Genomic DNA, 23,896 nt, shown 5'->3' with positions numbered 1-23,896 from the left:
ATATATAGGTATATTTTAGAGAAGCATACCTATTCGCATTCTTTTGGTTATTGATACCACCGCGACAATAAGTCTATTAGTTTTTCGAAATAGATTGAAACAGCGCAGATTTCAGTACGGGCGCACCTTTTGCGCTGGTTTTCCCCATGCTGGGGAAGATATGGAAGCGAGTGGAATTGGCCGGGGTTGGGGAATGGGCAAGCAAACGGTGGTGGCGACTGCTGCTATAGTACTGCTGCTGGCGCCGCTGGAGAAAATAATTTGGGCGTTTTTTTTGTGTCCACTGCCCGGTGGTAAGCGCCAATAAGTTGAACTCCTTAACCGGCTGTTTGCCTTCATTCTGCCGTGTCAACATTATCGCATCGCCACGAAAACACAACAGACCATCATCATCGTAGAGATTATGTCTGCTGTTGTTGTTGCTGGTTGTACCGCTTGTTCGTGGCGGTGCTGGTGCCGCTATGGGAAAGGTAGGAAAGGGTCAGCGCCATGACGGTGCGGCTGACGAAACGGCCCTCGCATCTGCGCGCTGACGACACGGCGCACGCCGTGACTAGCTAAGTAGCTAAACGTAGCTTAGCGCTAAACGATGAGCGTTAGCTAGTCGGCCAGCTGGGTAGTCAGGGCAGATGAGCAGATGTATTGACCAACGTCGGACCGTAGCCTTAAGCCAGCACAGGACAGAATAGGCAAAGGTAGAAGGTAACATAGACAGGAGGAGACGTAAGGGGACTGGAGGCGAACGGAAAGCCGACAACGACGAAAACGACAGTGACCAGCTGAGCGCCAGCCCCCGCCGCTCCCGCCACCGACGAATGAGAATGAGCCATCGCTACTGCTGTTGTTGCTGCTGCTGCTGCCGCCGCCGCCGCCGCCGCCGCCGCCGCCAGAACGGCGTGATTCCAAAATGGCGCTTCTCCTGTTATAATAATAATAATAATAGTAAGTGAATCGACTAGCTGACTAGCTAGCTAATAGGCTGCAAACCAACCTAATGGAGGTAGTAGCAGTCACACGGAAATGTAGTCGCAGCGCACTAATATACTTTTTGTATTATAGAACTCGTAGCAGCAGCAGCAGCGTCCGTCGCAGTCGTCGTTGCTGTGGAAGTGGAAGTGGTCGTAACAGCCACTCTTGCCACCAGCCATTGGCAGCGGTTGCCACCACCGCCGCTGGCTCAAGCCTTAGCGAATGGTAACAGGCCAACACTGAGCGGGCAAAGGCAGGGAGACTACAGTTCCAGAAACAGTACTTCGCAGTAACAGCAGCTTTACTGCCCGCGCTAGTACAAGTGGTGCCAGTCATTGTCGCCGCGGGAACAGCGACACCCGCAGCAGTGGCAGCAGCAGTAGCAGCAGCAGCGTCACGGCAGCAGCGACATCAGTCAACGTACAGAAAAGAAAGAAAAAAAAGGAACGACGCACGCGAGTGAACAAAGAAAAACACTCCCACGTTATCATACAACTGAAAGCGAATCAACTGACGAAATCAACAGGACAAAAGTTGTAGTGTGGAAGAGACGAACTTAGAGATTGCCGGTGCCATCGAGGCCTCCGCGACGGCTGTGGGGTCGACGCGCCAAGCACCATTACATGAAAATGTGCAGTGCAATAGAACAATCTAATGGTCACAACAAGTTTGCGCAAGACACGCCAAACTCGTGAAGATAGCGAACGTACTAAGACGATAAACTGTAACGAACGATGGCTATTTCGTGAAGAAGTAAAAATGAACCATGCGCAGACGGAAGAACGAAAATAGCTGGAAACGACCAGTCGACGGTGCGGGAAGCAATGTTTTGATACGGCTATTTGTTGATTAGAACTTTTATGTTCGCGTCTGGATAATAATCGTTCGATTGTGATGTAGTTCAACAGTAGAGGCCGTAGGGGTAATAAATTGTATGATATTAGCGTTGATTCAATGGCTGTCGCTACTGCATCGTCGCTCGTTGTCCGTCTACAGCCAGTGTCTACTTTGTGTACAATTAACTGTCTGCAACTTGCGTGCATTGCACGTATCGAATGTTAAGTTCGAATGATGATCGATGATTGGCACAAGTGGGTGAGACCAACTGCAACAACATTAGTGACAAACAACGACGAGCGTTCGTGAATGCTTTCCGCTCTTGCTTGGCGACGCAAACAACCAACCTGCCGTCTGCATGTTTATCTACTTCTCTGTTCGATGCTTCTGGAGTGCCAAGTCGTGGTGGCGATTAGCAGCCACTGTTACCTGACGTTGCTGCCGAGTCGCTGAGACCGTGTCCAAGGCGCAGCGAGACGCGGACAAGTGTTGAGTAACCAAACGGCGGCGATTAATAGAACCGCTGAGTGCTTACAGCCTAATGAAAATGCTACGCTCAGTTTAAAGTCGATAAAATTCTGGTTGTCTTCGTCTCGTTACTGTTCATGCCGCCGTCGTAATTGTTGTTGTGCTTGTGCTTGTTGTTGTCATTGTTTTTGTTGCTGTTTTTAGAGATAGCGAAGCGCATGTGAATGAAGTTTAATAGAACGTCGTATATTGTGGGCCGCACTCGCAAACAGGCAGGTTAAGCTAAATAATGTGGATGTCCTACTTGGCGCTTTTGTCATCGTTGTTATTGTCATTTAGTGAAATATTCGTGTAATCTGCGCATTGTCGCGTTTGCCTTCCTTTTTGTTTCGGATAACTCTTTACGAGAGATACACCTGGCGTAGAAGACAGCAATATAATCAGCGAATAACACATTTAGAAGTAGAATTTAGAAGCCAGTGTCACTAGTGAGTTTTCCTGATTGTTCGATTCTGGAAAAATACAAAACGATATCTCGACGTAACAACGTCAACAAGAACAAATGCTTTTTTCTTCGCTCGTCGTCATCATCATAATCACCACCAGTAGCAGGATCAGCATCATCACTCGAAACTTCGCGGGTTTCACCGAAGGGTGAGTCGATCGTCTCCGACGATCAAGCTGAAGTCAGTTATGGCCACGGTAAGGATTCTACTATGGGCTCGTGTTCCTCATCACTCATCTTGTTCAGCAGGCTGTACCGGTGTTTTTTTACGTTGCTGTCGTTATTGCGCGAATCTCACTAGATCCTCCAACTAGCCTATCTATTCTTGCTTCGTAACTGCTACTACCATAGCTACTGCTATCACTGGTATATACCGGGTATTTGAACACGCACTCGTCCCCTTTCCTTGCTTCTGTCGCCTGTATGTGCGTGTATGTGTGTCCTCGCTTGATATCCATATATCCAGCTGCGCATTCGCGATCGCTACGTCGTGAGACAGACGCCGAACGAGAAATGCTCTGGCCTGCACGAACACTGGCCAGTCATCCAGCCAGCCAGACCAAGGGGACCAGCAACCCTAGGATAAGGAACGAGCGCCGCAGCAATGGCGAGCAACAGCAAAGGGAAAAGAAAGGATGGAGAGAGAGTCCTGTGGGGCTGTAGGTTGTTTGGTCGCTTGGTCGTTCGTTCAGCCCGTTCGTGGGCTGACAGCAGCGACAAAAGCAGAGATACCTAAACGTTCTGGGGGTTCCTATGGATGGGGCTTTGAGCTTCTAGGGAGTTCCAATGGAGCGCGAACTTCAAAGGCGGTGGCTCGATAGAGCGACTTGGGAGAGGGTAGGGCGATAGAGTTTAGGTTCGAGTTGGAGTGGTTCGCAAGCAAGCGCGGGCAGGCGTTTGAGCAGGTGAACGGGAGCCTGTCTAAGGGCCCACGGCCTTAGGCCAATAGTGGGAAAGAGTAGCAGGCCAGCGAGGGTGGGGCGCAAGGACCGCAAGTGACTGTGGAAAACAGCCACCATCAGCCAGAGGCTGCAGGTTCTGGATAATACTGATGCCATTGCTAGCGACGCAACAGCAGCCTTTGACACTGATGACGGTGATGGTGACAGCAACAAAAACAACAACAACGATAATAACAACAACCGCGTCACCGTCATCTCCGCGGTTGCCGCCGCCGCCGCCGCCGCCGCCGCTGTCGTCTTCGTGAACGTCCAACGAGTGAGCAGGCGGCTGTGAGAGCGAGGAGTGACCCAACTGGTTTCGGTTTCTTATTCCCCTCCCTGGCGCCCTGCGCGAGAGAGACAGCATCGCAATCACCACCTCCACCCTGTTCGCTGGCTGCAGATAGCCGTAGCAGAAGTGCGTAGGATAACAGTTGCAGCAGTAGCAGCAGCAACAGCACGGCGGGTTCTTGTTGCACGTACAGACATGACGACAACCACTAATGTTGCTATACAATACTATAGTGTAACAGTGTAGTGTGCAATTCCTCCACTGGCCCCCGTAACCCCCGACCCCTATTCAGCTCTGTACCTCCTCGAGCGCGCAGGCAAAACCTCCTAACTGAAATACTATTTCCACTACAGCTGTTGTACTACCACAAGTTCGCTTACTAGCCGAAAGCAGTATCAGTCAGAACGAGTTGTCTTTGAAACGAATGACTGCCACATTCATTGCTAATTTGCGCGTGCCGTTGACCGCAGCTGCATTTCATATGCCTGAGAACCATTCTTGGTAGATTTCACAACGTTCGTGTTTGCTGCTAAGATCGCTCTCGCTTCAGCCGCCGAGGAGATAACTGTTCGCCTTCTGTTAGAATCGATTGTTATATTACTGTGCTTTACCCGTTGCTGCTGGTGCTGCCGCTGTTATTGCCGCTGCTCCGAAGAATTATCCGACCGACACAACAAAACAACGTCGTGCGTGGTGCTGGGGTGTAGTGTGTGGTTTGCTGTTTATGTTATTGTGAGAGTGGTGAGGAGCTGCTCAGAGGTCCAAGAGAAAGCCACAGCCGAGCTCGGTCTGGCACAGGCGATCGGCGTAGAGTGGAGTAGTGTCGTTTGTGCTTCGTGTGTGTTCATCCATTCATCATTTGATTAGTCTTATTATATTCGATCGTGTGTGTCCACCCATCCCCAGTTCCGTAGCCGAGGTGTTGGCGTGTTTAAATCAACGAAAGCCTTTCCTTGCTATCTTCCCTTGTAGAATCTACGCTGCTGTAACCGGTACGCAGTCTAAAGCAACTTGCTTCTATCTAAGCGGGACAGGACAGATATTGTTGGTGTTGCGCGCGCGACAACACGTACGCATCACAGTGTAGCAGTAGCGGCTTGAAGCTGAGTCAATGCTCTAAGATAGAAGGATAGATTCCGATCATCAGCCAGGAGCTTCAGGAGAAGACGAAGAAGCTAGAAGCAGAAGAAGTAGCAGCGGCGGCACAGAAACAGAAAACACCGTGGATAACGACGGTCCAGAGTGGTCCACTGGGATCACTTCTGGCTCCGAAGTGAGGATGTGGAGTGAAGATAAGGAGCAGGCTCCTGTCAACGGGTCCACTCAACTGGACTCGCAGGTATGCGAAAGGATATCGCCATCCCCAACAAACAGTCATCATCAACTGTCATCCAAACAGCGAACCGAGGCAAGAGGCTACCCAGGCTAATCGTCTCAATCGCTTTGTTTCTGTTGCTAATCTATGCGAAATAATCCTGTTATTGTATGTAGCACATGATAGCACCCATGATATGCTATAATCATATGATACTGTTCTCTACATATTCACTATATTGGGATTTGCCGTCTAGCAGACGGCGTGTGAATTTCTTGAGAAGACTCTGAGAGAGTGGGACTTCCGAAGGTGGCCGAACGAAAATGTAAGCAGTTTGGTCTTGGCTGAAATAACCATAATTGTTGCCATCAGGAGAGCCGAGTGAGCGGCTGCCCTGCTGGCGTTCAGCTCGAATAGTTATTAGTTTGCCCAAACTATGTGTCACTAATCTTATTGCAGTGTTTGCATATATATATATATATATATATCGTCCTCTGCTCAAACGCACATGCGCGCGCGCACACACACATATAATGTAAGTATGGATATTTGCATAGGAAAATATGCAAGTGATTATATTTCTGTATGTGGATATTTCCGTTTCGAGCACCTGTGTCGAACGTAACTAGAGATAGAAGCATTATAGCAGTCCTATGTTCTAACAGAAAGAGACATTGACTAGGTCTGGTGACGGGCGGTGACTTGGCCTACGACGGCAAAATAAATGGACCAGATCACGAATCACCAAGGATACACACAGAATCAAAACTCATCAATATTTTCATACACTCTGGTTTCTCGATCTTTGTCTCGTTGAGTGTATATAATAATATCTGTCCATACTTACGTCGCTGCGAGCGTGCGTCAGTGCGCTGCCCACCGCCTGTCCTTCCAGTAACGTTATTAGCACGAGCAGCGCGACAATCATCAGGGTCACGTTGATGATGATCATGGTGGTGTTGAAGAGAAGCAGGAGGGGCCATGCTTACTGCGATATGACCGTTGCGCTGATAGTTGGCAGATTCGTTGTTGTTTCTGTTGTTACTCGTAGCGAGGAGCCGACACGAGAGTCGGATCGCTGCCTTGACAGTGTATGCACATTGCGGCATGGCTGAACAGCGGCAGCAGAAACGACGATAACAACAACCGGCTAGAAAGTATCCGATTATCAGCAGCAGCAGCAGCAATGAAATCATCAGCATCATCATAATAATCATCGTCGTCGTCTTCGTAGCCGTCGTGATTTGGGCCTCCGTCGCGGCTGCTGTCTTTGCTCCGCAGGCAGCGACGTCAAGTCAGCGACACGAGTAGTTGAGCCTACAATGATGACAGGGTTACCATAAGCCACGAGTGACGGCGGAGCCATCGGAACGACAAGCCTGAGCCAATTCGATTGTGGCAGTCTTCGTTGTCATCGTCGTCATGGTGGTGCTAGCAAGGTGGCTTTCGATTGTTAGATTTCCAACAGTCGCCGTTGCGACGGCCTCCGCGCCAGAGTTGTCATAGCCGCCGCTGTTGGGAGCAATAACACAAAGACCACGACGCCGGGCCATAGGCGATACGAGCGCCGTCGCCGCGCGGAGAATGGGCTTTGTTTCTGTTTGTTCTTTTGTTTTTACAAATGTTGCTGTTGTTGTCGTTAATGCCGGATGCAACAAGGCACCGCACGGCGACGGGAAGAATGGCAACCGACTACGAAACATTAGCAGCAATAACAGCAGCAGTGGCGACGGCTGCGGTGGGATCAGTACCGCCGTAATCATCTCTTGCTGTTTGTTGCCGTTTGCAATGGCTGCAGCGACCTCTGATGAACGGTAATGGCGGCCTCGCTGACGGCGTACGTAATAGTTGTTGTATGTATGTATGTATGTATGTATGTATGTATGTGCATATTCGAGTTATAATCGTCGTTGTAACTGCTAGCTGTTATTTCGGCTACTAGCCGTATTTCTGCTAGAGCGAACTGTGATCTGCGGAACATGCTGTATCATAGAAACGATGGCGAATTCATTTAATCGGTCGGTGTCAGTTCAGCCAGCCGTTCCATTAACATCGTTTATCATTAACAACGGCAAAGACAGCTGCTGCTGCTGCTGCTGCACGAACAACAGAAACATCAGCAAAGCTTGATGTTAACTAGGAAGTCAGTGCGCGTCTTCAATATCGTGGCATAGATTCACAGGCGCACGTATGCATACGTGGTCGGAGCACTGCACACACAGACGCAGACAGACACACGGTGTATACAGGTATCGTGCATCCAACGTAAGTCGCCAGTAAAGAAGTCGGCAATGTACAGCGACTGCTAGACAGAGGGACAGACCGCAGGCGCCCGCCTGGGCCATCGAACGGCGTACGATTATGATGATGCTTGACGCCGCTGATAATGACAACCAGGAATAATCCCAACAACAACAACAGGCGCAAGCTGCCAGCAGAAAACGAGGCGGGCCGAATCAGAAAAGCCGGTAGGCAGCAACAGCGATACGGCGCGGCGTGGTGCCAACATCTTCTGCTTCAGCCGCTGATGTCGCCGCTACCCTAGCTGATTGCCAGATCGAAACTATAGTAATAATAATAACAGCGGCAGTATATTGTCAGTCTGAGGCAATGGTTAACGACAGTGCGTAAAACTCGAAACATTTATCTATTTATTTAGGACGTTGCAAGTTGCCAATGCGGCATTATCCACGAAACGCGCGTTCGTTAGCCATTCGGTTTAATCCTCTCGGCTCGCAGTCATCGCTCTTCCTCAATATAGCGAAAGAGGCAGAAGGAGTGACGGATACGAAGACGCTAAAAAAGAGCTAAAAAGTGACGGCAGCTGCGGCAACTGAGCGTTCGATTACGAAAGGACCCTCGGGATATTGTCCTTCTCTATGTGTCGAATAGCACCACTCAGTAGGAGTAATAGTAATCATCATCACTGATGTCGTCGCAATCATCTACAATATAAGCAGGTAAGCGAATCTGTACAGGCCATAAGAAGAGGTTGCACTCCGACGTCATCGTGATAGTCTTCTTTGTCGACGCAGACAACACGTCATATAAATGCGTGTCTTGTTATCTGCTTGGGCTAAAGTGGATAATTGAGACGGGTTACTGTCCAAGACATGTGTGTCTTGTGCACTCTTCATCTATCTACTGCTCAAACTATCGACCAAAATAAGCCATGAATGTGCCAATTAAAAGCTTTCTGTCGCGTGGTCATTGGAAAAGTTCGGATTAAACCGATGGACGAAAAGTAGCAATTTATGCTACACCACTGCATTGCTTATCACTATTGGCCTGCGGCGAAGCGCAGCGTCTGTCATTATGCTTCACGTTTTGGGCACCCGGTGGAGGTCATTTAAAAGGTTGATGGTATGTTAATGGTCACATTTATCCAAATAATCTTTCTACGACAAGTCTTCGAGTCATCCCCTATCTTGACAGGCATTCCAATGTGTTTCCGGCTGCACTAACCAGTTAGAAGAACAGGGCAGAGCGGAAAAGCAAGGTTAAACGCTTCGGATAGCGACAACTGCTGATGATGATGAGCTCTAGGGAAACAGGAGGGCACAGGAGACGCAGGGGGCAGGAGCGGCTGTGTGTAAGAACGAGCAGCCGATCATCCGATCAACTGACGAAGTACTGAGCCCTTAGCAACGTTGTTATTGTAACGTTGGATGTCGTTGTTGTCGTTGTCGTTGCCGTTGGGTGTAGTGCTGAGGCTGACCTCGTTAGCGAAATGAAGCTACGAGGTGGGTGCTACACGTCTATCCTAAGTACGGGGTCGTTGTTACAGCGCAAAGCGTTAACAATAAGCCAGCCAGCAAGACTCCGGAGCGCTAGGACAGTAGTGTAATTCTGTGAGAGCGTATACCATTATTCTACGGGCATATGGGTTTAAGTGTGTGCCAGTAATTAAAAGAAGTGGGCATAAATAGCTATGAACGTGGTAGTAGTAAGTGACGAACGCACAATAAGTACGTTCGTTTGTAGTGTTTTCGTGTCCACCTATATGACTCTGCATGACCAAAAAGTGGACTGAGCTCATTCGTTTTGAGCTGATTTGGGACTCGCTGCGCGTCAGTCTAGACGAGCAGCTGCAGCTTGTCACTACTACCGCCGCCATCTTTATCGCAACCACTAGTTATCATTCGTGGGTCGCCGCTGTTTCACAATGCGCGCGCGGGCTCCTTCATTACGTCAGACCGGCATTACGTTGTTGTCGTTCCTGCTGTTGTGGCTGCTGCCGCAATAGCCGTCAGCGTTGTAGCTGCAGCCACACGGCGTATCACTGTCGCTGTGCGTCATACTCGGCGAGGCCGGTGCTGGCTGGCCAGCCACTTCCTCTAGCAGCGCACTGCTATAAAAGCTACGTCGCTACGACATTCAGCGTAGCAGCGAAGGCTGGTAAAAGCGACAATCCAATAGCAGCTGCAGGAACAACGTCAACAGCAGTATAGTCCTCGAAATAGCAGAACGGCTCTGGGGGAACAGTGGCTAGTAAAACAAGGGGCGGTTTTGCAGAGGTCACTAGTGCTGCTGCTGGAAGACAGAGTATGGGCCGATTGCTAATGGCCTACTCCGCAACAGTTTGCGAAACATACTACCTCTTGAATCGAGTAACGACTGGGATTTTGTGTGCTTTAGATTGGTGTGTATATGTAGAAGTATATCTATTTCGATGCGTTTCACACCGTTAGCTGGTGTGTCGATCTGACCAATTTTCAATAGCATTTTTTCTATGCTCGGCAACGGTAACATTTGACAGCTTGTTTCCTGACCGAAAAGAAGGCTTTTTGCTTTGTTGTGCTCGATGATTTTCCGATTGTCCACGCGCTGACTGACGGAAGCGGCAGCCGCTCTACTGCGGATGCCTTCGCTGGAAACGATCAAACGCGCGCGAAGCGTACGCTAAAAATAGTTCATGTGGCGTCGACCGAGAATCACTTGCTGGTTAACGTGCGTGTCTACTAATGTACGTGCAGTGCAACACAGTAATAACAATGCGTCCACGTCACGGCCGATGCTCTGCTGCCATATATATACGTGTGTATATACATATATGAAACGGGAGGTGGAGCTCAGGTAACTGACATCGAAAGCGAGAGAGAGAGAGAGAGAGAGAGCAATGCACCAATGAGAAGAAAATGGTTCGGAAAGGCGCCAAATACCTAAGGACGCCACTTGGCAGGGCATCGGAGAAGAGCCTGGATCGGTAGGATTGGAAAGGCGGAAGTCTGGAGAACGTTCAAGCTTGTAAACAACAGCGTTGCGCGTTTAATTATTCGGCCGGCCGACATCGGTGTCGGCATTGCAATCGGCAATATGATGCTGAACCAAAGATAACAGCAATAACAAAAAAAGCGCGTTTCCGGTGTTTCTAACAACGGCGATAGCAGGAGACGTACGTACGCGCCGTCGAACACAAGATTGGACGAGGCTGAGCGTTCCGGGTAACGTGCTATCGTATAATCGTAGTATTCGCCCATCAATGGACTCTGTTCTCAAATAACAGTCGTAGCGCCGTCAATTAACGCTGGTGGCCATAGTTGGCAGTTGAGCTTGATCTTGGAGGGAGCATAGCGGTAGGCAAAAAGAAGAATGGAACATCGAAAATGTTCGGTTTATATAAATGCAGCCGTTGCTGTTTTAGCTGGTTAGAATCATACGCTGGATTATTTCGGACCAGTTAGAATGGCATCTTATAGAGACAGTGGTTGAACCACTCAGGAAATAGCTTTCGTTTTAATTCTGGCGGCGATAATCTGCATCGGAGCTGATACGACAAGCTGGAGTTTTTTGTTGTGATCTAGTGGGGCAGCAACACAGGCATGCAGAATAATCGACGGAGCTAGAAATTGACACAGGGCGATGAAAGCAATCTGCTAACGGCTGCCGACTTGGTAGCCCCACTGTTGATATATCGTCGGCAGTTGCACCGTGGGCAACATGAAGCTTCCGAAATTCGACTCGACAAATTGCTCGCCGACACGCGTGCACTTCGGGGTGGCCGAAACACTCTGTATATATTAAGTCAGTGTCTATGTAGTAGTACTTTGCCATTAAGAGCGAAGCGAGTTTTGTTTGCCACTTCCTTTCTGTCTGTCTGTCTACAAATTGCTTCGGCTCTGGTTTGATCCGTGTAAAATTTTTAAGGGATTACTAGTTTCAATTTATCTAATTCATTTTCCACATCAAAAACCTTGTGTCACGCTTAAATCGTACAGAACTTGGACTTAAAGTAGCGGCATTTGCTGCTTATGCCTAATGAAAACATTTAAGCTCCCTTAGCTAACAAAGGCTCATCTGTATGCCTACTTAATAAAACAAAGTAGCGGTTATATTTCTTTTATCTACTATCTGGCCCAAATTCGTGCTCGCATGCATCTGCAGTTTTCAAATCTTGTTGCATGCTGTTATCGTATCACAATACTACTGTTTCTATAAATACAGCTCGTTATTAGTATTATTCTAATTGCGAGAATTTTATCGGCTATTGTAGAGACAAATGGGGTAGCTTTGTTGCCTTCAGTGCACGTCGCGTCACAGCTGTGATTTCTTCGCTACGGGGCATTTCACCTGTCCGCGTTACGCTGCTGCCAGTCGGCCGGCCGCACACTCCCGCTCTATTCCTCCCCCTCCATTTGCGTTCCACCAACCACTATCATGTTCATGCTTTCATCTTCTATAACGTAGTCGATAGACTAACAACAGCAACTGTACGCGTGCATGCGTACACGAACCGAACGAACGGCAAAGAGCTGTGTGACGCCTATCCTTAACCGCTGGCTTATATAACTTTGCGCCTGTTTGGGTGAGATGGCGACCGTCTGATTGGCCGCTGGCTTAGCCGCCAACCACTATGCCCTCGTCTCTGAACACTGAGCGCAATGGACCGGCTAGAACTGTGCAGGCCACAGGGGCAACACTGGATTGTTGCTGCAGTTGGAGACGGCTGCATCTGTGGCGCGGCCACGGTCACGCTGCTCGTAGTGCGAACAACGATTATGGGTTGTGGATGCGATACCATCGGCGCTGTTTTTACCGCCCTTAGAAATAGAGGCTAAACGGAGTGCGACGAGTACCAACCATCTTGAAAGCGCAGTAGACTGCGGCAGTCATTGTCGTAGTTTTAGAACGATAGAATAACGGTTTAGACCGGGGCACTAGAATTGTAGTAATGTAGAAGTATCAAGCGCTAGACTAGATGGTCTATTGTTGGTATTAGAGGTAGAATAGACTACAGTGGATAGGGTAGAACGGGCTTGTGGCAGATATTTATATCGAGCTGAACGAAGCAAAATTGGCGGGAAAAAGCAAGACCTTGTAGAGAAATCGATAGGAATCGAAGGAACCGGATGTAGTACAATACTAGTTGAAGCAACTCAATAGCATTTCGTACATGGTAATACCAGCGCGAAAACTAATGATGGTTAATACGGTGTATTTCGGTACATGTAGTTGCTATATCGTCTTATAGTCGCTTACTTTACGGGATGGCAGGAAGCGTTGACAAACTAATTTGAGGTAGATCTCAGCCTAATCGTGGACCGGTTAATTTAACTGTCTGAGCCAACATAATTAGAAATATCAGACTTACACTGACGAACCTGTATAACTTTTATGCCGATTTTCTCAGTATGTCAATTTTATAAATTATTATATTATACTAAAATTTTAAATAACGGCACACATCTTCATCATATATATATATATATATATATATATATATTTTTTTTTTTTTTTTTTTTTTTAATGTATTTTTCATTTATTTAATGACTAGATATTTTGATACGGGACATTGATATCTTGCCGGAATATACGTTATATATATATACATTGTAATAATCTGTACCGCTAGCGATGTTCTTTTTAATTCCTTCATTACACATTGGTGTTACTTTGTTCTTTTTCTACCGTCCGCTTCTCTCTTAATGATCGGTCTCTACAGTTAGCTGCGGCATTATTCACTGAGTCAATTGATGATTTGAAGCGGTACGAGCAATAATCTACAATAGCTCTATTCATTTCTCTACTGTTTCCGCTCTACATTTCTATATGTTTATTTCTACGCGAGTTTGTAGGGCTCTGCCTGAATCCGACAGGCCACTCGGCATTAACGAACATTATCATTAAACATTATTGCTGTCCGGGTGTATAGGATGAGCTGGCCTATCATTTGTCGTCGCATGAGACCGTCCGACTGGTCACGGCCTGTACTTCACCTTCTCTTTGCCAGTTTCTATCACACATTTCCTGCTCAGATACTCACCTTCATTGGCTGATCTAGCTTATTTGTGAGCTGTTTTACGTTCACAATGGTGTCCAGTGACTGAGTTTGGTCCATAGTCCCCAGCGCAGGCCGATGTTGTACTGTTTCGCTGTTGCTATAATAGCCTGATCCCATCTCTTGTTCCCTTCCGTCCTCGACTGTCGTGAATGAGTCATTCTTTTCGTAGAATCACACACTGTCACTCGTGATAGCCGCTGATTGTTTCGTTGAGCGAAGAGCGCTCGACGCCGCTGCTCGCCTGCGTTTGGTGAGCCGCGACCGCCTCTATCGCCGCCAGCAACTGCCTATCCTGTCGACGGTCTCTGTGCGTCCGGCAATTGGCGAGGTGGCACGAACCGGTACCGTTCCGTTGTAGACAGCCAGTCTACCACCGAACGCAGACATCTTATTCTTCACTCGCATTGCCGCCGATCTTGCTATAGCTACTTTCAATGAATGCAGACCGCAGACACACCTGGACAAAGGGGCAAAGATAGGAATGACAGAAAGGCAGGCAAATGGCATACATATATTCCAGCATCAGTATCTATCTCTCTTTTTACGTATGCGTGTCATCCACTTTCTGTACGTACACACCTATTACATTTCTACTACGGAACGCATGCGTGAACACACACCGGTGCCCAACATATCGACTTTTGCGCATTGAAGCGACAGCGTATAGGCGCGACCCGCAAGAATGGCGTTTATGTACTGTATGTTGTCTGTCTTTGTCATTCCGTTGTGACCTTCCTGTATAACAGCAGTAGCAAAAGCAGTTCGTGTGACGACAGCGACACATCCGTAGCTACTACAACTGCCACGATATAACTGCTGGTGCATTGGCGCTTGGCGTAATCTCCCGAAGTCAACCTAACCACTATCAATTCTAGATGATTTTAGTTGATATATATGGTATTGCGCATATGATTGTGTCCTGCTTGCGATAAGGGCCTGAGACCCGTGAAGGACTCGTGTTCACACAGTCGCAACGGCGATTGGGATGGCCGTAGCGATAAAACCACAAACGCATAATTACGACGATTGATCACCACGCGATCTATACCCGGAAAGCAAAGGAAAATGGCCTCGGAATTTCATTAAGCGACTAAGACGATGGTTTCTCTCTTCTGAATGAGAAAAGGAAATTAAGCTAGCTTTAGCCTACGACTGAGAATAACGAGATGTGTCGCCACAGTTGAAAGAATCTATAGCGTCGCCATTTAAATAGCATACGCGTTATGGAAAATATAAATCGTTGAATTGGCGGTAGGCTACTGTCAACTACTTGACATTAGCTGTAGGTCACCTACCGAGAATATTGTTCCTTCGTGGAAGCAGGTGCTGCGAGCAACAAATTGTCGGGTTGCAAGGAATGACAAACTCACATGAGAAGTTCAATGATGGGTCCCATCTACTCGTACAATGCCCACGCTATATGTACAGAACGTTGCCAGGTTCGCGCATGTCTGACAGCTGCGTTCAGAGAAGCGCAGACCGATCAGTAAGTAGCCTAGTGGCTATACCGGTGCGCGATCGTTGCGAAAGCCTCGACCAGTAATGCGCGGTGTTCGAAAAAGTTCATATGGTGGATTTTGGTGCCTAAGTGATTATCCTTTCGATTTTTAGTTGCGCTTAAATTTCCAAAGTAATTTTGATGTATCCAATTATCTAACAATAAAACTTTACTAAAGCTAGCTAACGATAACATAGGCTGAAGTTTTTCACGTATATTTTAGTGTTATTTCCTCAGTCCTCTCGATGGCCTCATTATTATGTGATAATATGGTTGGGAAAATTCGCGAAGTCGATATTTTGTCGACCCAGCCAGCAAAAATGACAACGATAAACAATTCAGAAAAATTCATTCAATTTTCTCGTTGTGGCCAAAGAAGAGCTAAGCCCTTTTACATGGGAAACTTTCACATAAGCGGCAACAAGGAACAAGGAACAAGTGAAGAAGAACCGCTGGCCTATTTATATAGCGGATAGATATATACCTTTACGTGCGTATCTGAATAGGTGTAAAGAGATGTCATAGAAAAGAATAACAATAACTTCGACAGAAATGGCAGGGTCAATAGAAAATAAGTAGCAGATGACAGCTCGTGATGATTATGACATATGTGCTGTCATATGACTAACTGCTTATATTGTTGGCAGAACACGGGCTTTGTAGAGCAACGAATAAGAAACACGACGAAGCGACACGCATGGACCTATGAATGTGGCCCACGACTGTGCGGTGACTAAGTCAGCAATGACGCGATAGGACTTTGTTTTTCCCCTCGCTGCGTGTATACGAACGATGGCCACTGAAGGCTGCTTTAAAGGTACCTCATCGCATTGGAATATATTCCATTGTAATGAAGTATCTTTGTAGAATGCCTAAAATAAGGTACATGTATGGCTGAGTATGTAAATGCGTTTCAATATGAATTGAGAAGGTTGTTAAACGAATCCTAAAAAAACATCATAATCAGATTACTACAGAAGAGCTTTGCAACTGCAACAGAATTTCGTGGTACACAAGGATATTTTTAAGTATGCTTTTCTCCTGTTTGTTGGCTTTACGTGCATGCTAAACACGTTTTAGATATGTATTAAAGCTGCTTCTAGAACCTAAAGCGAGCGAGCCTTGTTTTGGTCACTCCTATTCCATACTATAATATTGCGTCTTCTATAGCTCGCCTCAATTTGCTCAGACAGACAGAACAACTACTTGTGATTGAGACATGTGTGAGTCTTATTCAGATTACTATAGCTGTTGTTACAGGGTAGTTAAACAGAAAACTAATTTTTCGAAAGCCACAAAAATAACAAATTTTTACTAGGAAGACTCATACGTTAAGTACGACATACACGATTCTAGTAAATGCATTGTGCGAGAAAAATTGTGCGGGTAAGTGTAGAAAGTACACAGGTAGCTGCTAGCCCATTTGATGTGAGTTTCCCAAATGATTATCAGGGTCGAGATACAATTCAGAAAATAGGGTTCAATCTAATCGGCCAACTATTACTAAACCTTTCATGCATTGACATTAAGCGATGAGGAGTCGCCCATCGCGTAGCAGAGGAAGAATGAAGAAGCCTGATAAGGCGCCGATAGCGAAGAAATCAACGGGTACATTACACTCTTAATGATTATAGCCTGCTGTGACTCATGTTTTTCTCACTTGTAATCGAAATATATTGGCTATGTGCGTTCTTCTTAGAAACGCTACTATGTATTTTGGCTTACACACATTTCCTACTTAACGTTCTCTAAACCACTGACTTCGAGCTAAGGTATGGTTTTTTTTCTCTTGCGGAAAGTTTTCTTCATCGGAGTTATGTGGTAACTATACGGCACAATAAGAGATTACGTGAAACGTAAATTTTCAACTTGTTTATGTATTACTTTATGCATACGTTTGTTGTGTGGATGGGTTTTTTCGAACCGTAAATAGGAGTATACTTCAATACAAGAAATGTTTGTGCGCAATTAATAGCGCGTTTGGAACCAGAGCGGCAGCTCTTCATGATTTTTATCAGACTAGATGTAACATATTAAGTGTTAGACAGATTTGACGATTCAGCATTGTATTTATCATTGGCCCGTTTACGCTTATCACAACAAGTATGTGTAGTCAAAAATAAATGTTCCTTAGAGTATACATTTATATACAGATCTACATCTATAAATCCATATACCGAAGGCTTGTAATCGACTTTCGAATTACGAAATCTTAGCTTTTTTATTTAACTGACTAACTGGTTCTTCGGCATCGTGCTTTATTATAGTACGGACGGTCTCCGTCCCCTTTCTTCGATAAGCTGGACTACGACACGAACTCGTCTTCGGGGGGCGGCGCGGGCTCAGTGACATCTGCCATTAATACGCTGTTTGGTTTCACCTCACCCCATGTCAAGAAGCTGCTCGGATGGAAGCAGGGGGACGAGGAGGAGAAATGGTAAGTTTATCTATCTGTAATTTCTCTGCGTACTGCATATAAACCATATCACCCGCTTTTTCGAATGCTTTAGTTTTGAGATCGATTATCAACTTCGTATGCATAATAATCGATCGATATCTCGCATACAGGAAGCCTTTGTAAATCAGACCATATCACCGTTGCCAGTTCCCGGCACTCTGCTAATGACTACGCCCTTACATTGAAAATGCGTAGGTAGGGGAGCGTAGAGCTATATGGGTCAAGGTTTCTTCAACGCTATTGTTGAAAACAACCGGTGTCATGAGAGGGGAAAAATGTACCGGTCTATTCGTGAAAGACTTTTCTACTATCTATTATACTATTATTTCTATGAAGTTTAAATGAGCTTACTACGACTCATTAATTTCCAAGAAGATATCAAGTGAGAGCATCTACATCGCTGGCCCATAGAGCTTAACAACGTGCAATTTTATGAATAAAAATGCGTTTCCTCCTAGAAAGAGATCTGACTATATGTAGAGTAGTAGATATTTTAAAATAATTTACTGCTCAATTAAATAGGTCAAGGATTATAATTCGTTTATAAACGCTTCCACTCCAAAGCTCACTTGGCCGCACCGAAGCCTATATCATTATCACGGTTATGCATGATTCTATCACAAATAATTATCCATGGTACGTTCTGATCATGATCGTGATTACCCGTAATGTGATGCAAATGTTGACGACGTGCTCAGTACGAGTGACGCGTTTAGTCAATAAAGTCGTCAAAGTTTCTTTCAAGAGAAATTACATGTGACATGTCAGTGGCAACATCGACTTGTCTAGGAGTGTAAAAGGTATGATCACTTAGTTACCTTAACATATATACGCATCTACTCATTCCTATTAAGCTGAGTTGTTCTCAGGAACTACTTAATTTCTAAGTAAAATTAGCATCGATGGCATCCAGTGTCATAGATGCCCAAAATGTAACGGCCTATACAGTTCCTCAACTTGGCTCACAGCTTCAAAAATGGTCGATAAAATTAAAAAACATGCTTAGCTGTCCCGTATAATTCAAGCTTTTGAGTTTTCGCAACATTTCTGACCCGTGTATCTAAAAAACTATAATTTTCATAGCAATATAATTGCTTGCTAAAAAATAGGGAGCGGCTTATATAGCTCCGCCTTCACCTGTACCCAGTAATAGGATATTTAGAGAATTTCTTAATTACCAGTAGTAAATACAACCAAAGACATACTTCTGGGAGAGTTTGCAGTCTTTGAGGGTAACAGCTTCGGACCGTGAAAACCAGCATAGATTTGTTAGAGTTTTCTTTTAGAGAAAACTTACGTCTGCTGAATGATTCCTAGAAATTTGTCATATTATAAACTCCTAGGTCTCATTTTTTCTGAATACTGTAGTTAGCGGAGACGTAAGTACTTGGATGCAAAATAAAAATTGTGCTTTTTTTTTATCGCTGTATTATCCGTTCCATTGACTAGGGCTGAAAAAGCTGTTGACTCACTGGTGAAAAAGTTGAAAAAGCGTAAAGGCGCAATCGAGGACCTGGAAAAAGCGCTAGCATGTCCGGGTCAGCCGTCGAAATGCGTCACGATCCCACGTTCACTCGATGGTCGCCTCCAGGTCTCACATCGGAAAGGCCTTCCACATGTTATCTACTGCCGAGTGTGGCGTTGGCCCGATTTGCAGTCGCACCACGAGCTCAAACCATTGGATATATGCCAGTACCCATTCAGCGCAAAACAGAAGGACGTCTGCATAAATCCCCATCACTACCGGTTAGTAAATACATGTTAGCAAGAGTTGTCAATAGTGGTTGTTGAGGAAACCTAAAACGTTTGGCTTGACAGTAACAATGTTTTTACGTACCGTACACCATCTTCTAACGTATCCAAATGCTTATACCCATTCATCAGCTTATACCCTTCTTTATACGGTCCACTAAACGACTATTGTTATTATATTACCATAACTTTAATATCGTCATTTGGTACTATGTCATTCAATATGATTCAAAGTAACTGTAATCGAACAGGAAGTGCGTTTACGTTAAGTTGCCTAGATAGAGCATGTCCGATAAGGTTAATAGCCACTGTTAATAGACAAGCCGTTTCAGTCAAGACCGATGAAAGCAGAAAGCCGTGTTCGATATTGCGCACGTTAAACTTATACCTGTAGTCAAGTCGAGTTGCTAAAGTACTTTAGTTCTGTCTAATGAAATTAAATTTGAATTGCAATCACGAAACGTTCCTTTCAGACGTGTGGAATCTCCAGTCCTTCCGCCAGTCCTGGTTCCACGACATTCGGAATATCCACCAGGCCACACAGGTCTACTGGGTCCTCCGCCTGCACCGTTCCGACCCATGCCGGAACCGGCAATGCCTCACAACGTTGCATTTACTCCCCATGTAAGCTATAGTAAATACAGTGATAAAATTAAACTGAATTCGAGTAACAATAGAAAAAAAGGTCGTTAAAAGCCTTATATTCAATCAAGCGTAAATATTATTCATTCCTATTAGTGCTGGTAGTTGTTTCTAAAGGGGTGTCTAAATGCTGTGCACAGGAAATCGTTGGGTCAGGTCTGCTATCGCGTATAGTGCATATCGTTTTTATTAGCATGATCCTTTATCACGACCTTTTATCCATTGAAATTCAACTACACCATACAAGTTTCATTAATTGCAGTTTTTGCGTTCATATTGGTATCACCTCAACCATACTTATCCTTTTGTTGACGATTTATTGAACAAAGCGTTCCACCCAAAATTTTTGTCGGTGTATTTTTTCTAGGGGTTCGTTCAGCAGTCGCTTCATAACCAGACGGTTCCATCGCCTGGCACCGGCGCCCGATCTCCCTCGTCTCTGCCTCCATCCTCGCCGCACTCGATGGGAATCGCCGAGACACCTCCTCCAGCGTATTCACCGCGAGCGCCTTCATCCGATACGGGCCATGACGCGTTGCATAACAATACCAATAACAATAACAACAACCCCAATAATCCAAATAATAACAATAATACAAATGGCAGTCATGGCCAGGACCATAATAGCAACAATGGCCAACATCAGCAGATGGATATCGTATCAGCGGGACAGCCAGCAATAGCACCCGAATCGGAAATGCACGCCGTCGACTACCAGGAACCGCAGTACTGGTGTACAATCGCGTACTATGAATTGAACTCGCGTGTTGGTGAGGCGTTCCACGCGCAGAGTCATAACATCGTAATAGATGGGTTCACCGATCCATCGAATAACTCGCATCGCTTTTGTCTCGGACTTCTATCGAATGTCAACCGAAACTCAACGATTGAGAACACCCGACGCCACATCGGTCGAGGGGTTAACCTCTACTACGTTAGCGGTGAGGTTTATGCCGAATGCCTATCGGACTCGGCCATTTTCGTACAGTCGCGAAACTGCAATCAAGCGCATGACTTCAATCCGACCACCGTGGTGAAAATCCCGCCCAATTGTTCGTTAAAGATTTTCAACAACAAAGACTTTGCAGCGCTGCTCTCAACGGCCGTAAACCACGGATTCGAAGCGGTATACGAGCTGACCAAGATGTGCACTATTCGAATGTCATTTGTCAAGGTGAGCTTTTACAGATGCCGGGTATCGTTAAACCAAGCAAGGATGTCAACTATTATTTAAGTAGCTGTAGCTTTTAAAATTATCAACTTACTATTGGCATGACAATAAGTCATGCCAACATTGATTTGACTGGTATGACTTGTTCGCACACAACACTTAAACTACAATGCGTAATAATTAATTAGTTATTTCGCTTACTTAGAAATACTTAATACGTATGTGATATAAAATTATTGCGTACACACCTGTGATGGATATGCCTCTGATTATTATATTAGGTAAACAAATTTGGTAGTAGCATAAATAAACATTCCGGAAAACACCAAATGTCTGTATATCATTCCCTCCTGGTAAAAAAAATTAATATTTATTTGCTGGTATATTCGTAGGGCTGGGGTGCTGAATATCACCGACAAGACGTAACGTCGACACCATGCTGGATCGAGATTCATCTCTCAGGTCCTCTACAGTGGCTTGACCGCGTTCTTACGCAAATGGGCTCACCACGTGGTGCCATCACCTCTGTATCATAAATGGGTTCCGCTAGCGAACAATAGAACCTCAACAGGCCTCTAGGTTTTGGCAGCCACATAGCCCACCTTTACCTATGTACGACAGACATTACGATGGAGTATCGAATAACTTCTTCGATATAAGCAAACCATAACGATTCAGCCGTATTCGACGGACCTCGAAGCCGGAATAAGGTTGCATTGTCTCGCAGCTTTTAAAAATTCCCAATCCTGATGAATTCAATACTGAGCATCCAAACATGCCACATCTCTATTGTTGCGGAAGGCGTTTGCATTGATCATGTCGAGTGCAGCGTCCCTGTAATCTATTCGCCAGTTAGCTCGGCAGTGATGTTCTCTGTATAAACGATGATTACGACGACGTAAATGATGACTCGAGCGTACGGGTTGAGGCTGCTGCGGGTATGTCGTTTTAGAGCGTTTCTTGCTGCGAAATCCGGTTGACGTTGCAGATGGCAGAACTGTCCATAAAAAATTTACCTATCAGCCGAATTGTTTGCAGTGTACGTCTACACGAGAGGGACTAAATAGATTTCCGGTCTAATAAGATGATCACGAAAAGCAGGTTTACGTTCTACGAGCAATTTATTATAGTGACGACTACTACTACTACAAGGATTAAGAGCTGCCATAGTGCAAAGTGTCCAACCCCCACCAAACTACTGCGTCACATATCTCGGCTTGACAGCTCGCAACGTTCCCCACCCGTATGTCGGAGTGAATTGATGTCCGCAGTACATACCTAGATACCCACGTAAAAAAATGACTCGATAAACTAACTGGGTGAACAAGACGTACTTGAATGACGCCATGGGCGCCGAAAATAGAAGGCTCCGGTCAGCTGTGGTGCTTCTCCCAAGCTTCAACGGCCGTGGACCAAGTTGCCGGATGAAGGCAAATTGTGCTAGGAGCGACTGGTGTATATCTTTATAAATCGTGTGCTAAAGAGACTTCAGATAACGAAAAAACTAACAATAATGCCTTACTAATGGAGCGCGCCCATGGCAGAACGGGAAAAAAATCGACAGAGAAGGAGAGAAAGAGTAATAATCATATTTAGTGATAACAACAACAACAACAACAACAACAATAATGACGTGGTGAATAGTAACATCAGCAACAATTACAAATAACAATAGCTATGACTATAACGATAACAATACTTCTAGTTATAATAATAGTATCGTATTGATGACGATGTATCTAAAATGATGTGCGAAGACCACACGATCAATATCATCATTCAACGTTCGACACCTCTGCTCTGTTACGTTAACGCTGTACCAACAAGCGAACAACTTTTCTTCAAGTCTGATTGAGAGTTTTTTTATAGAATTAAATTTTTCAATCGAAAGGTTGAATTTAGTAGTAAAAGAATTCTGTTCTCTGGTGGTAGTAACACTTGAGTTTGCGCTAGCTGAAATGACGGCGACGGAAAGTTCGTGAGCTTCTAAATAAAGGTTTGTATTTCTGAAAGGGTGAACAAATAACTCAATTATAACTATTGAATAAGTGAGAGATCATAACGGAATGCTCTTCCATTGCGAAATCAAAGTCGATTTCAGCCGAGAAAGGCCATAAGCAGCCATCAACAGAGCCACAGCAAGCATTATGTTTACGATGATGATGATGATGATAATGATGCCAGTGACCGTATATAAATATATACAACTATGTATTATGACATTAAGTTAAATAAATGGCGTATAGAACAAAGAAGAAATAGAATGACTGAAGTGTGGTCCCCTGGAGTATACATGAGCGTATATATATGTCCAATGAGATACATCTGGTCCAAGATCAATAATAAATAATTATGAAACCGGGAAAGAATAGATATAGGTCGAAAATAAGACCAACACCGGCAACAGGAAACACGATTTCATCATTGATTATAATGTATGTAAACTATGACACCGAACAACGTAAAGGACGTGATAATAGTGATCACAATAATTATAACAACAAAAAAGGTCAGCATTATATTCGAGCATAACAGTAGTTATAGCGAGTTACGGCTTGTTTTGTTGTTGTGAATAGGACGGCTCTACGAAAGCGAAGAAGGTCGGTCGTTCTAGAGACGAAAAAAGCTTGACAACGACATGACGAACTTATACACAAATACAGCAAATACATGTTCGGCTATACACAACAGTAAAAACTTTCCCATAAACAACACAAAACACACGAACAATCTCATATGAACAATATTTCTAGGCAGACATCAGGAC

At 45.3% G+C, this 23,896-nt stretch overlaps 1 protein-coding gene across 7 annotated transcripts in view; it reads left to right on the top strand.

The window, feature by feature from the left end:
• The window catches only part of Mad (mothers against decapentaplegic homolog 1), a 35,015-nt gene extending 11,475 nt beyond the window's left edge, over positions 1-23,540 (top strand). For 3 of the 7 annotated variants that reach the window (XM_022831001.2, XM_022830994.2, XM_022831002.2), the window contains 5 exons: positions 17,374-17,543; positions 19,014-19,310; positions 19,790-19,940; positions 20,326-21,132; positions 21,522-23,540. In XM_022831001.2, coding sequence (XP_022686736.1) covers positions 17,374-17,543; positions 19,014-19,310; positions 19,790-19,940; positions 20,326-21,132; positions 21,522-21,665 — 1,569 coding nt within the window. In that variant the 3' untranslated portion in view covers positions 21,666-23,540. Of the gene's footprint in view, positions 1-526; positions 2,061-2,302; positions 4,849-4,984; positions 5,421-17,373; positions 17,544-19,013; positions 19,311-19,789; positions 19,941-20,325; positions 21,133-21,521 lie in introns of those variants that run through there. The other 4 variants (XM_022830997.2, XM_086967784.1, XM_022830995.2 and 1 more) reach the window with 4 other exon arrangements.
• The last annotated feature ends 356 nt before the right edge of the window (positions 23,541-23,896 follow it).

The sequence above is a fragment of the Varroa jacobsoni genome, unplaced genomic scaffold (assembly GCF_002532875.2).
Source record: "Varroa jacobsoni isolate VJ856 unplaced genomic scaffold, vjacob_1.0 scaffold_304, whole genome shotgun sequence".
Classification (NCBI taxonomy): Eukaryota; Metazoa; Arthropoda; class Arachnida; order Mesostigmata; family Varroidae; genus Varroa; species Varroa jacobsoni.
The sequence above is the reverse complement of the archived record's forward strand: the minus strand, read 5'-3'. Positions and strand labels throughout refer to the sequence as shown.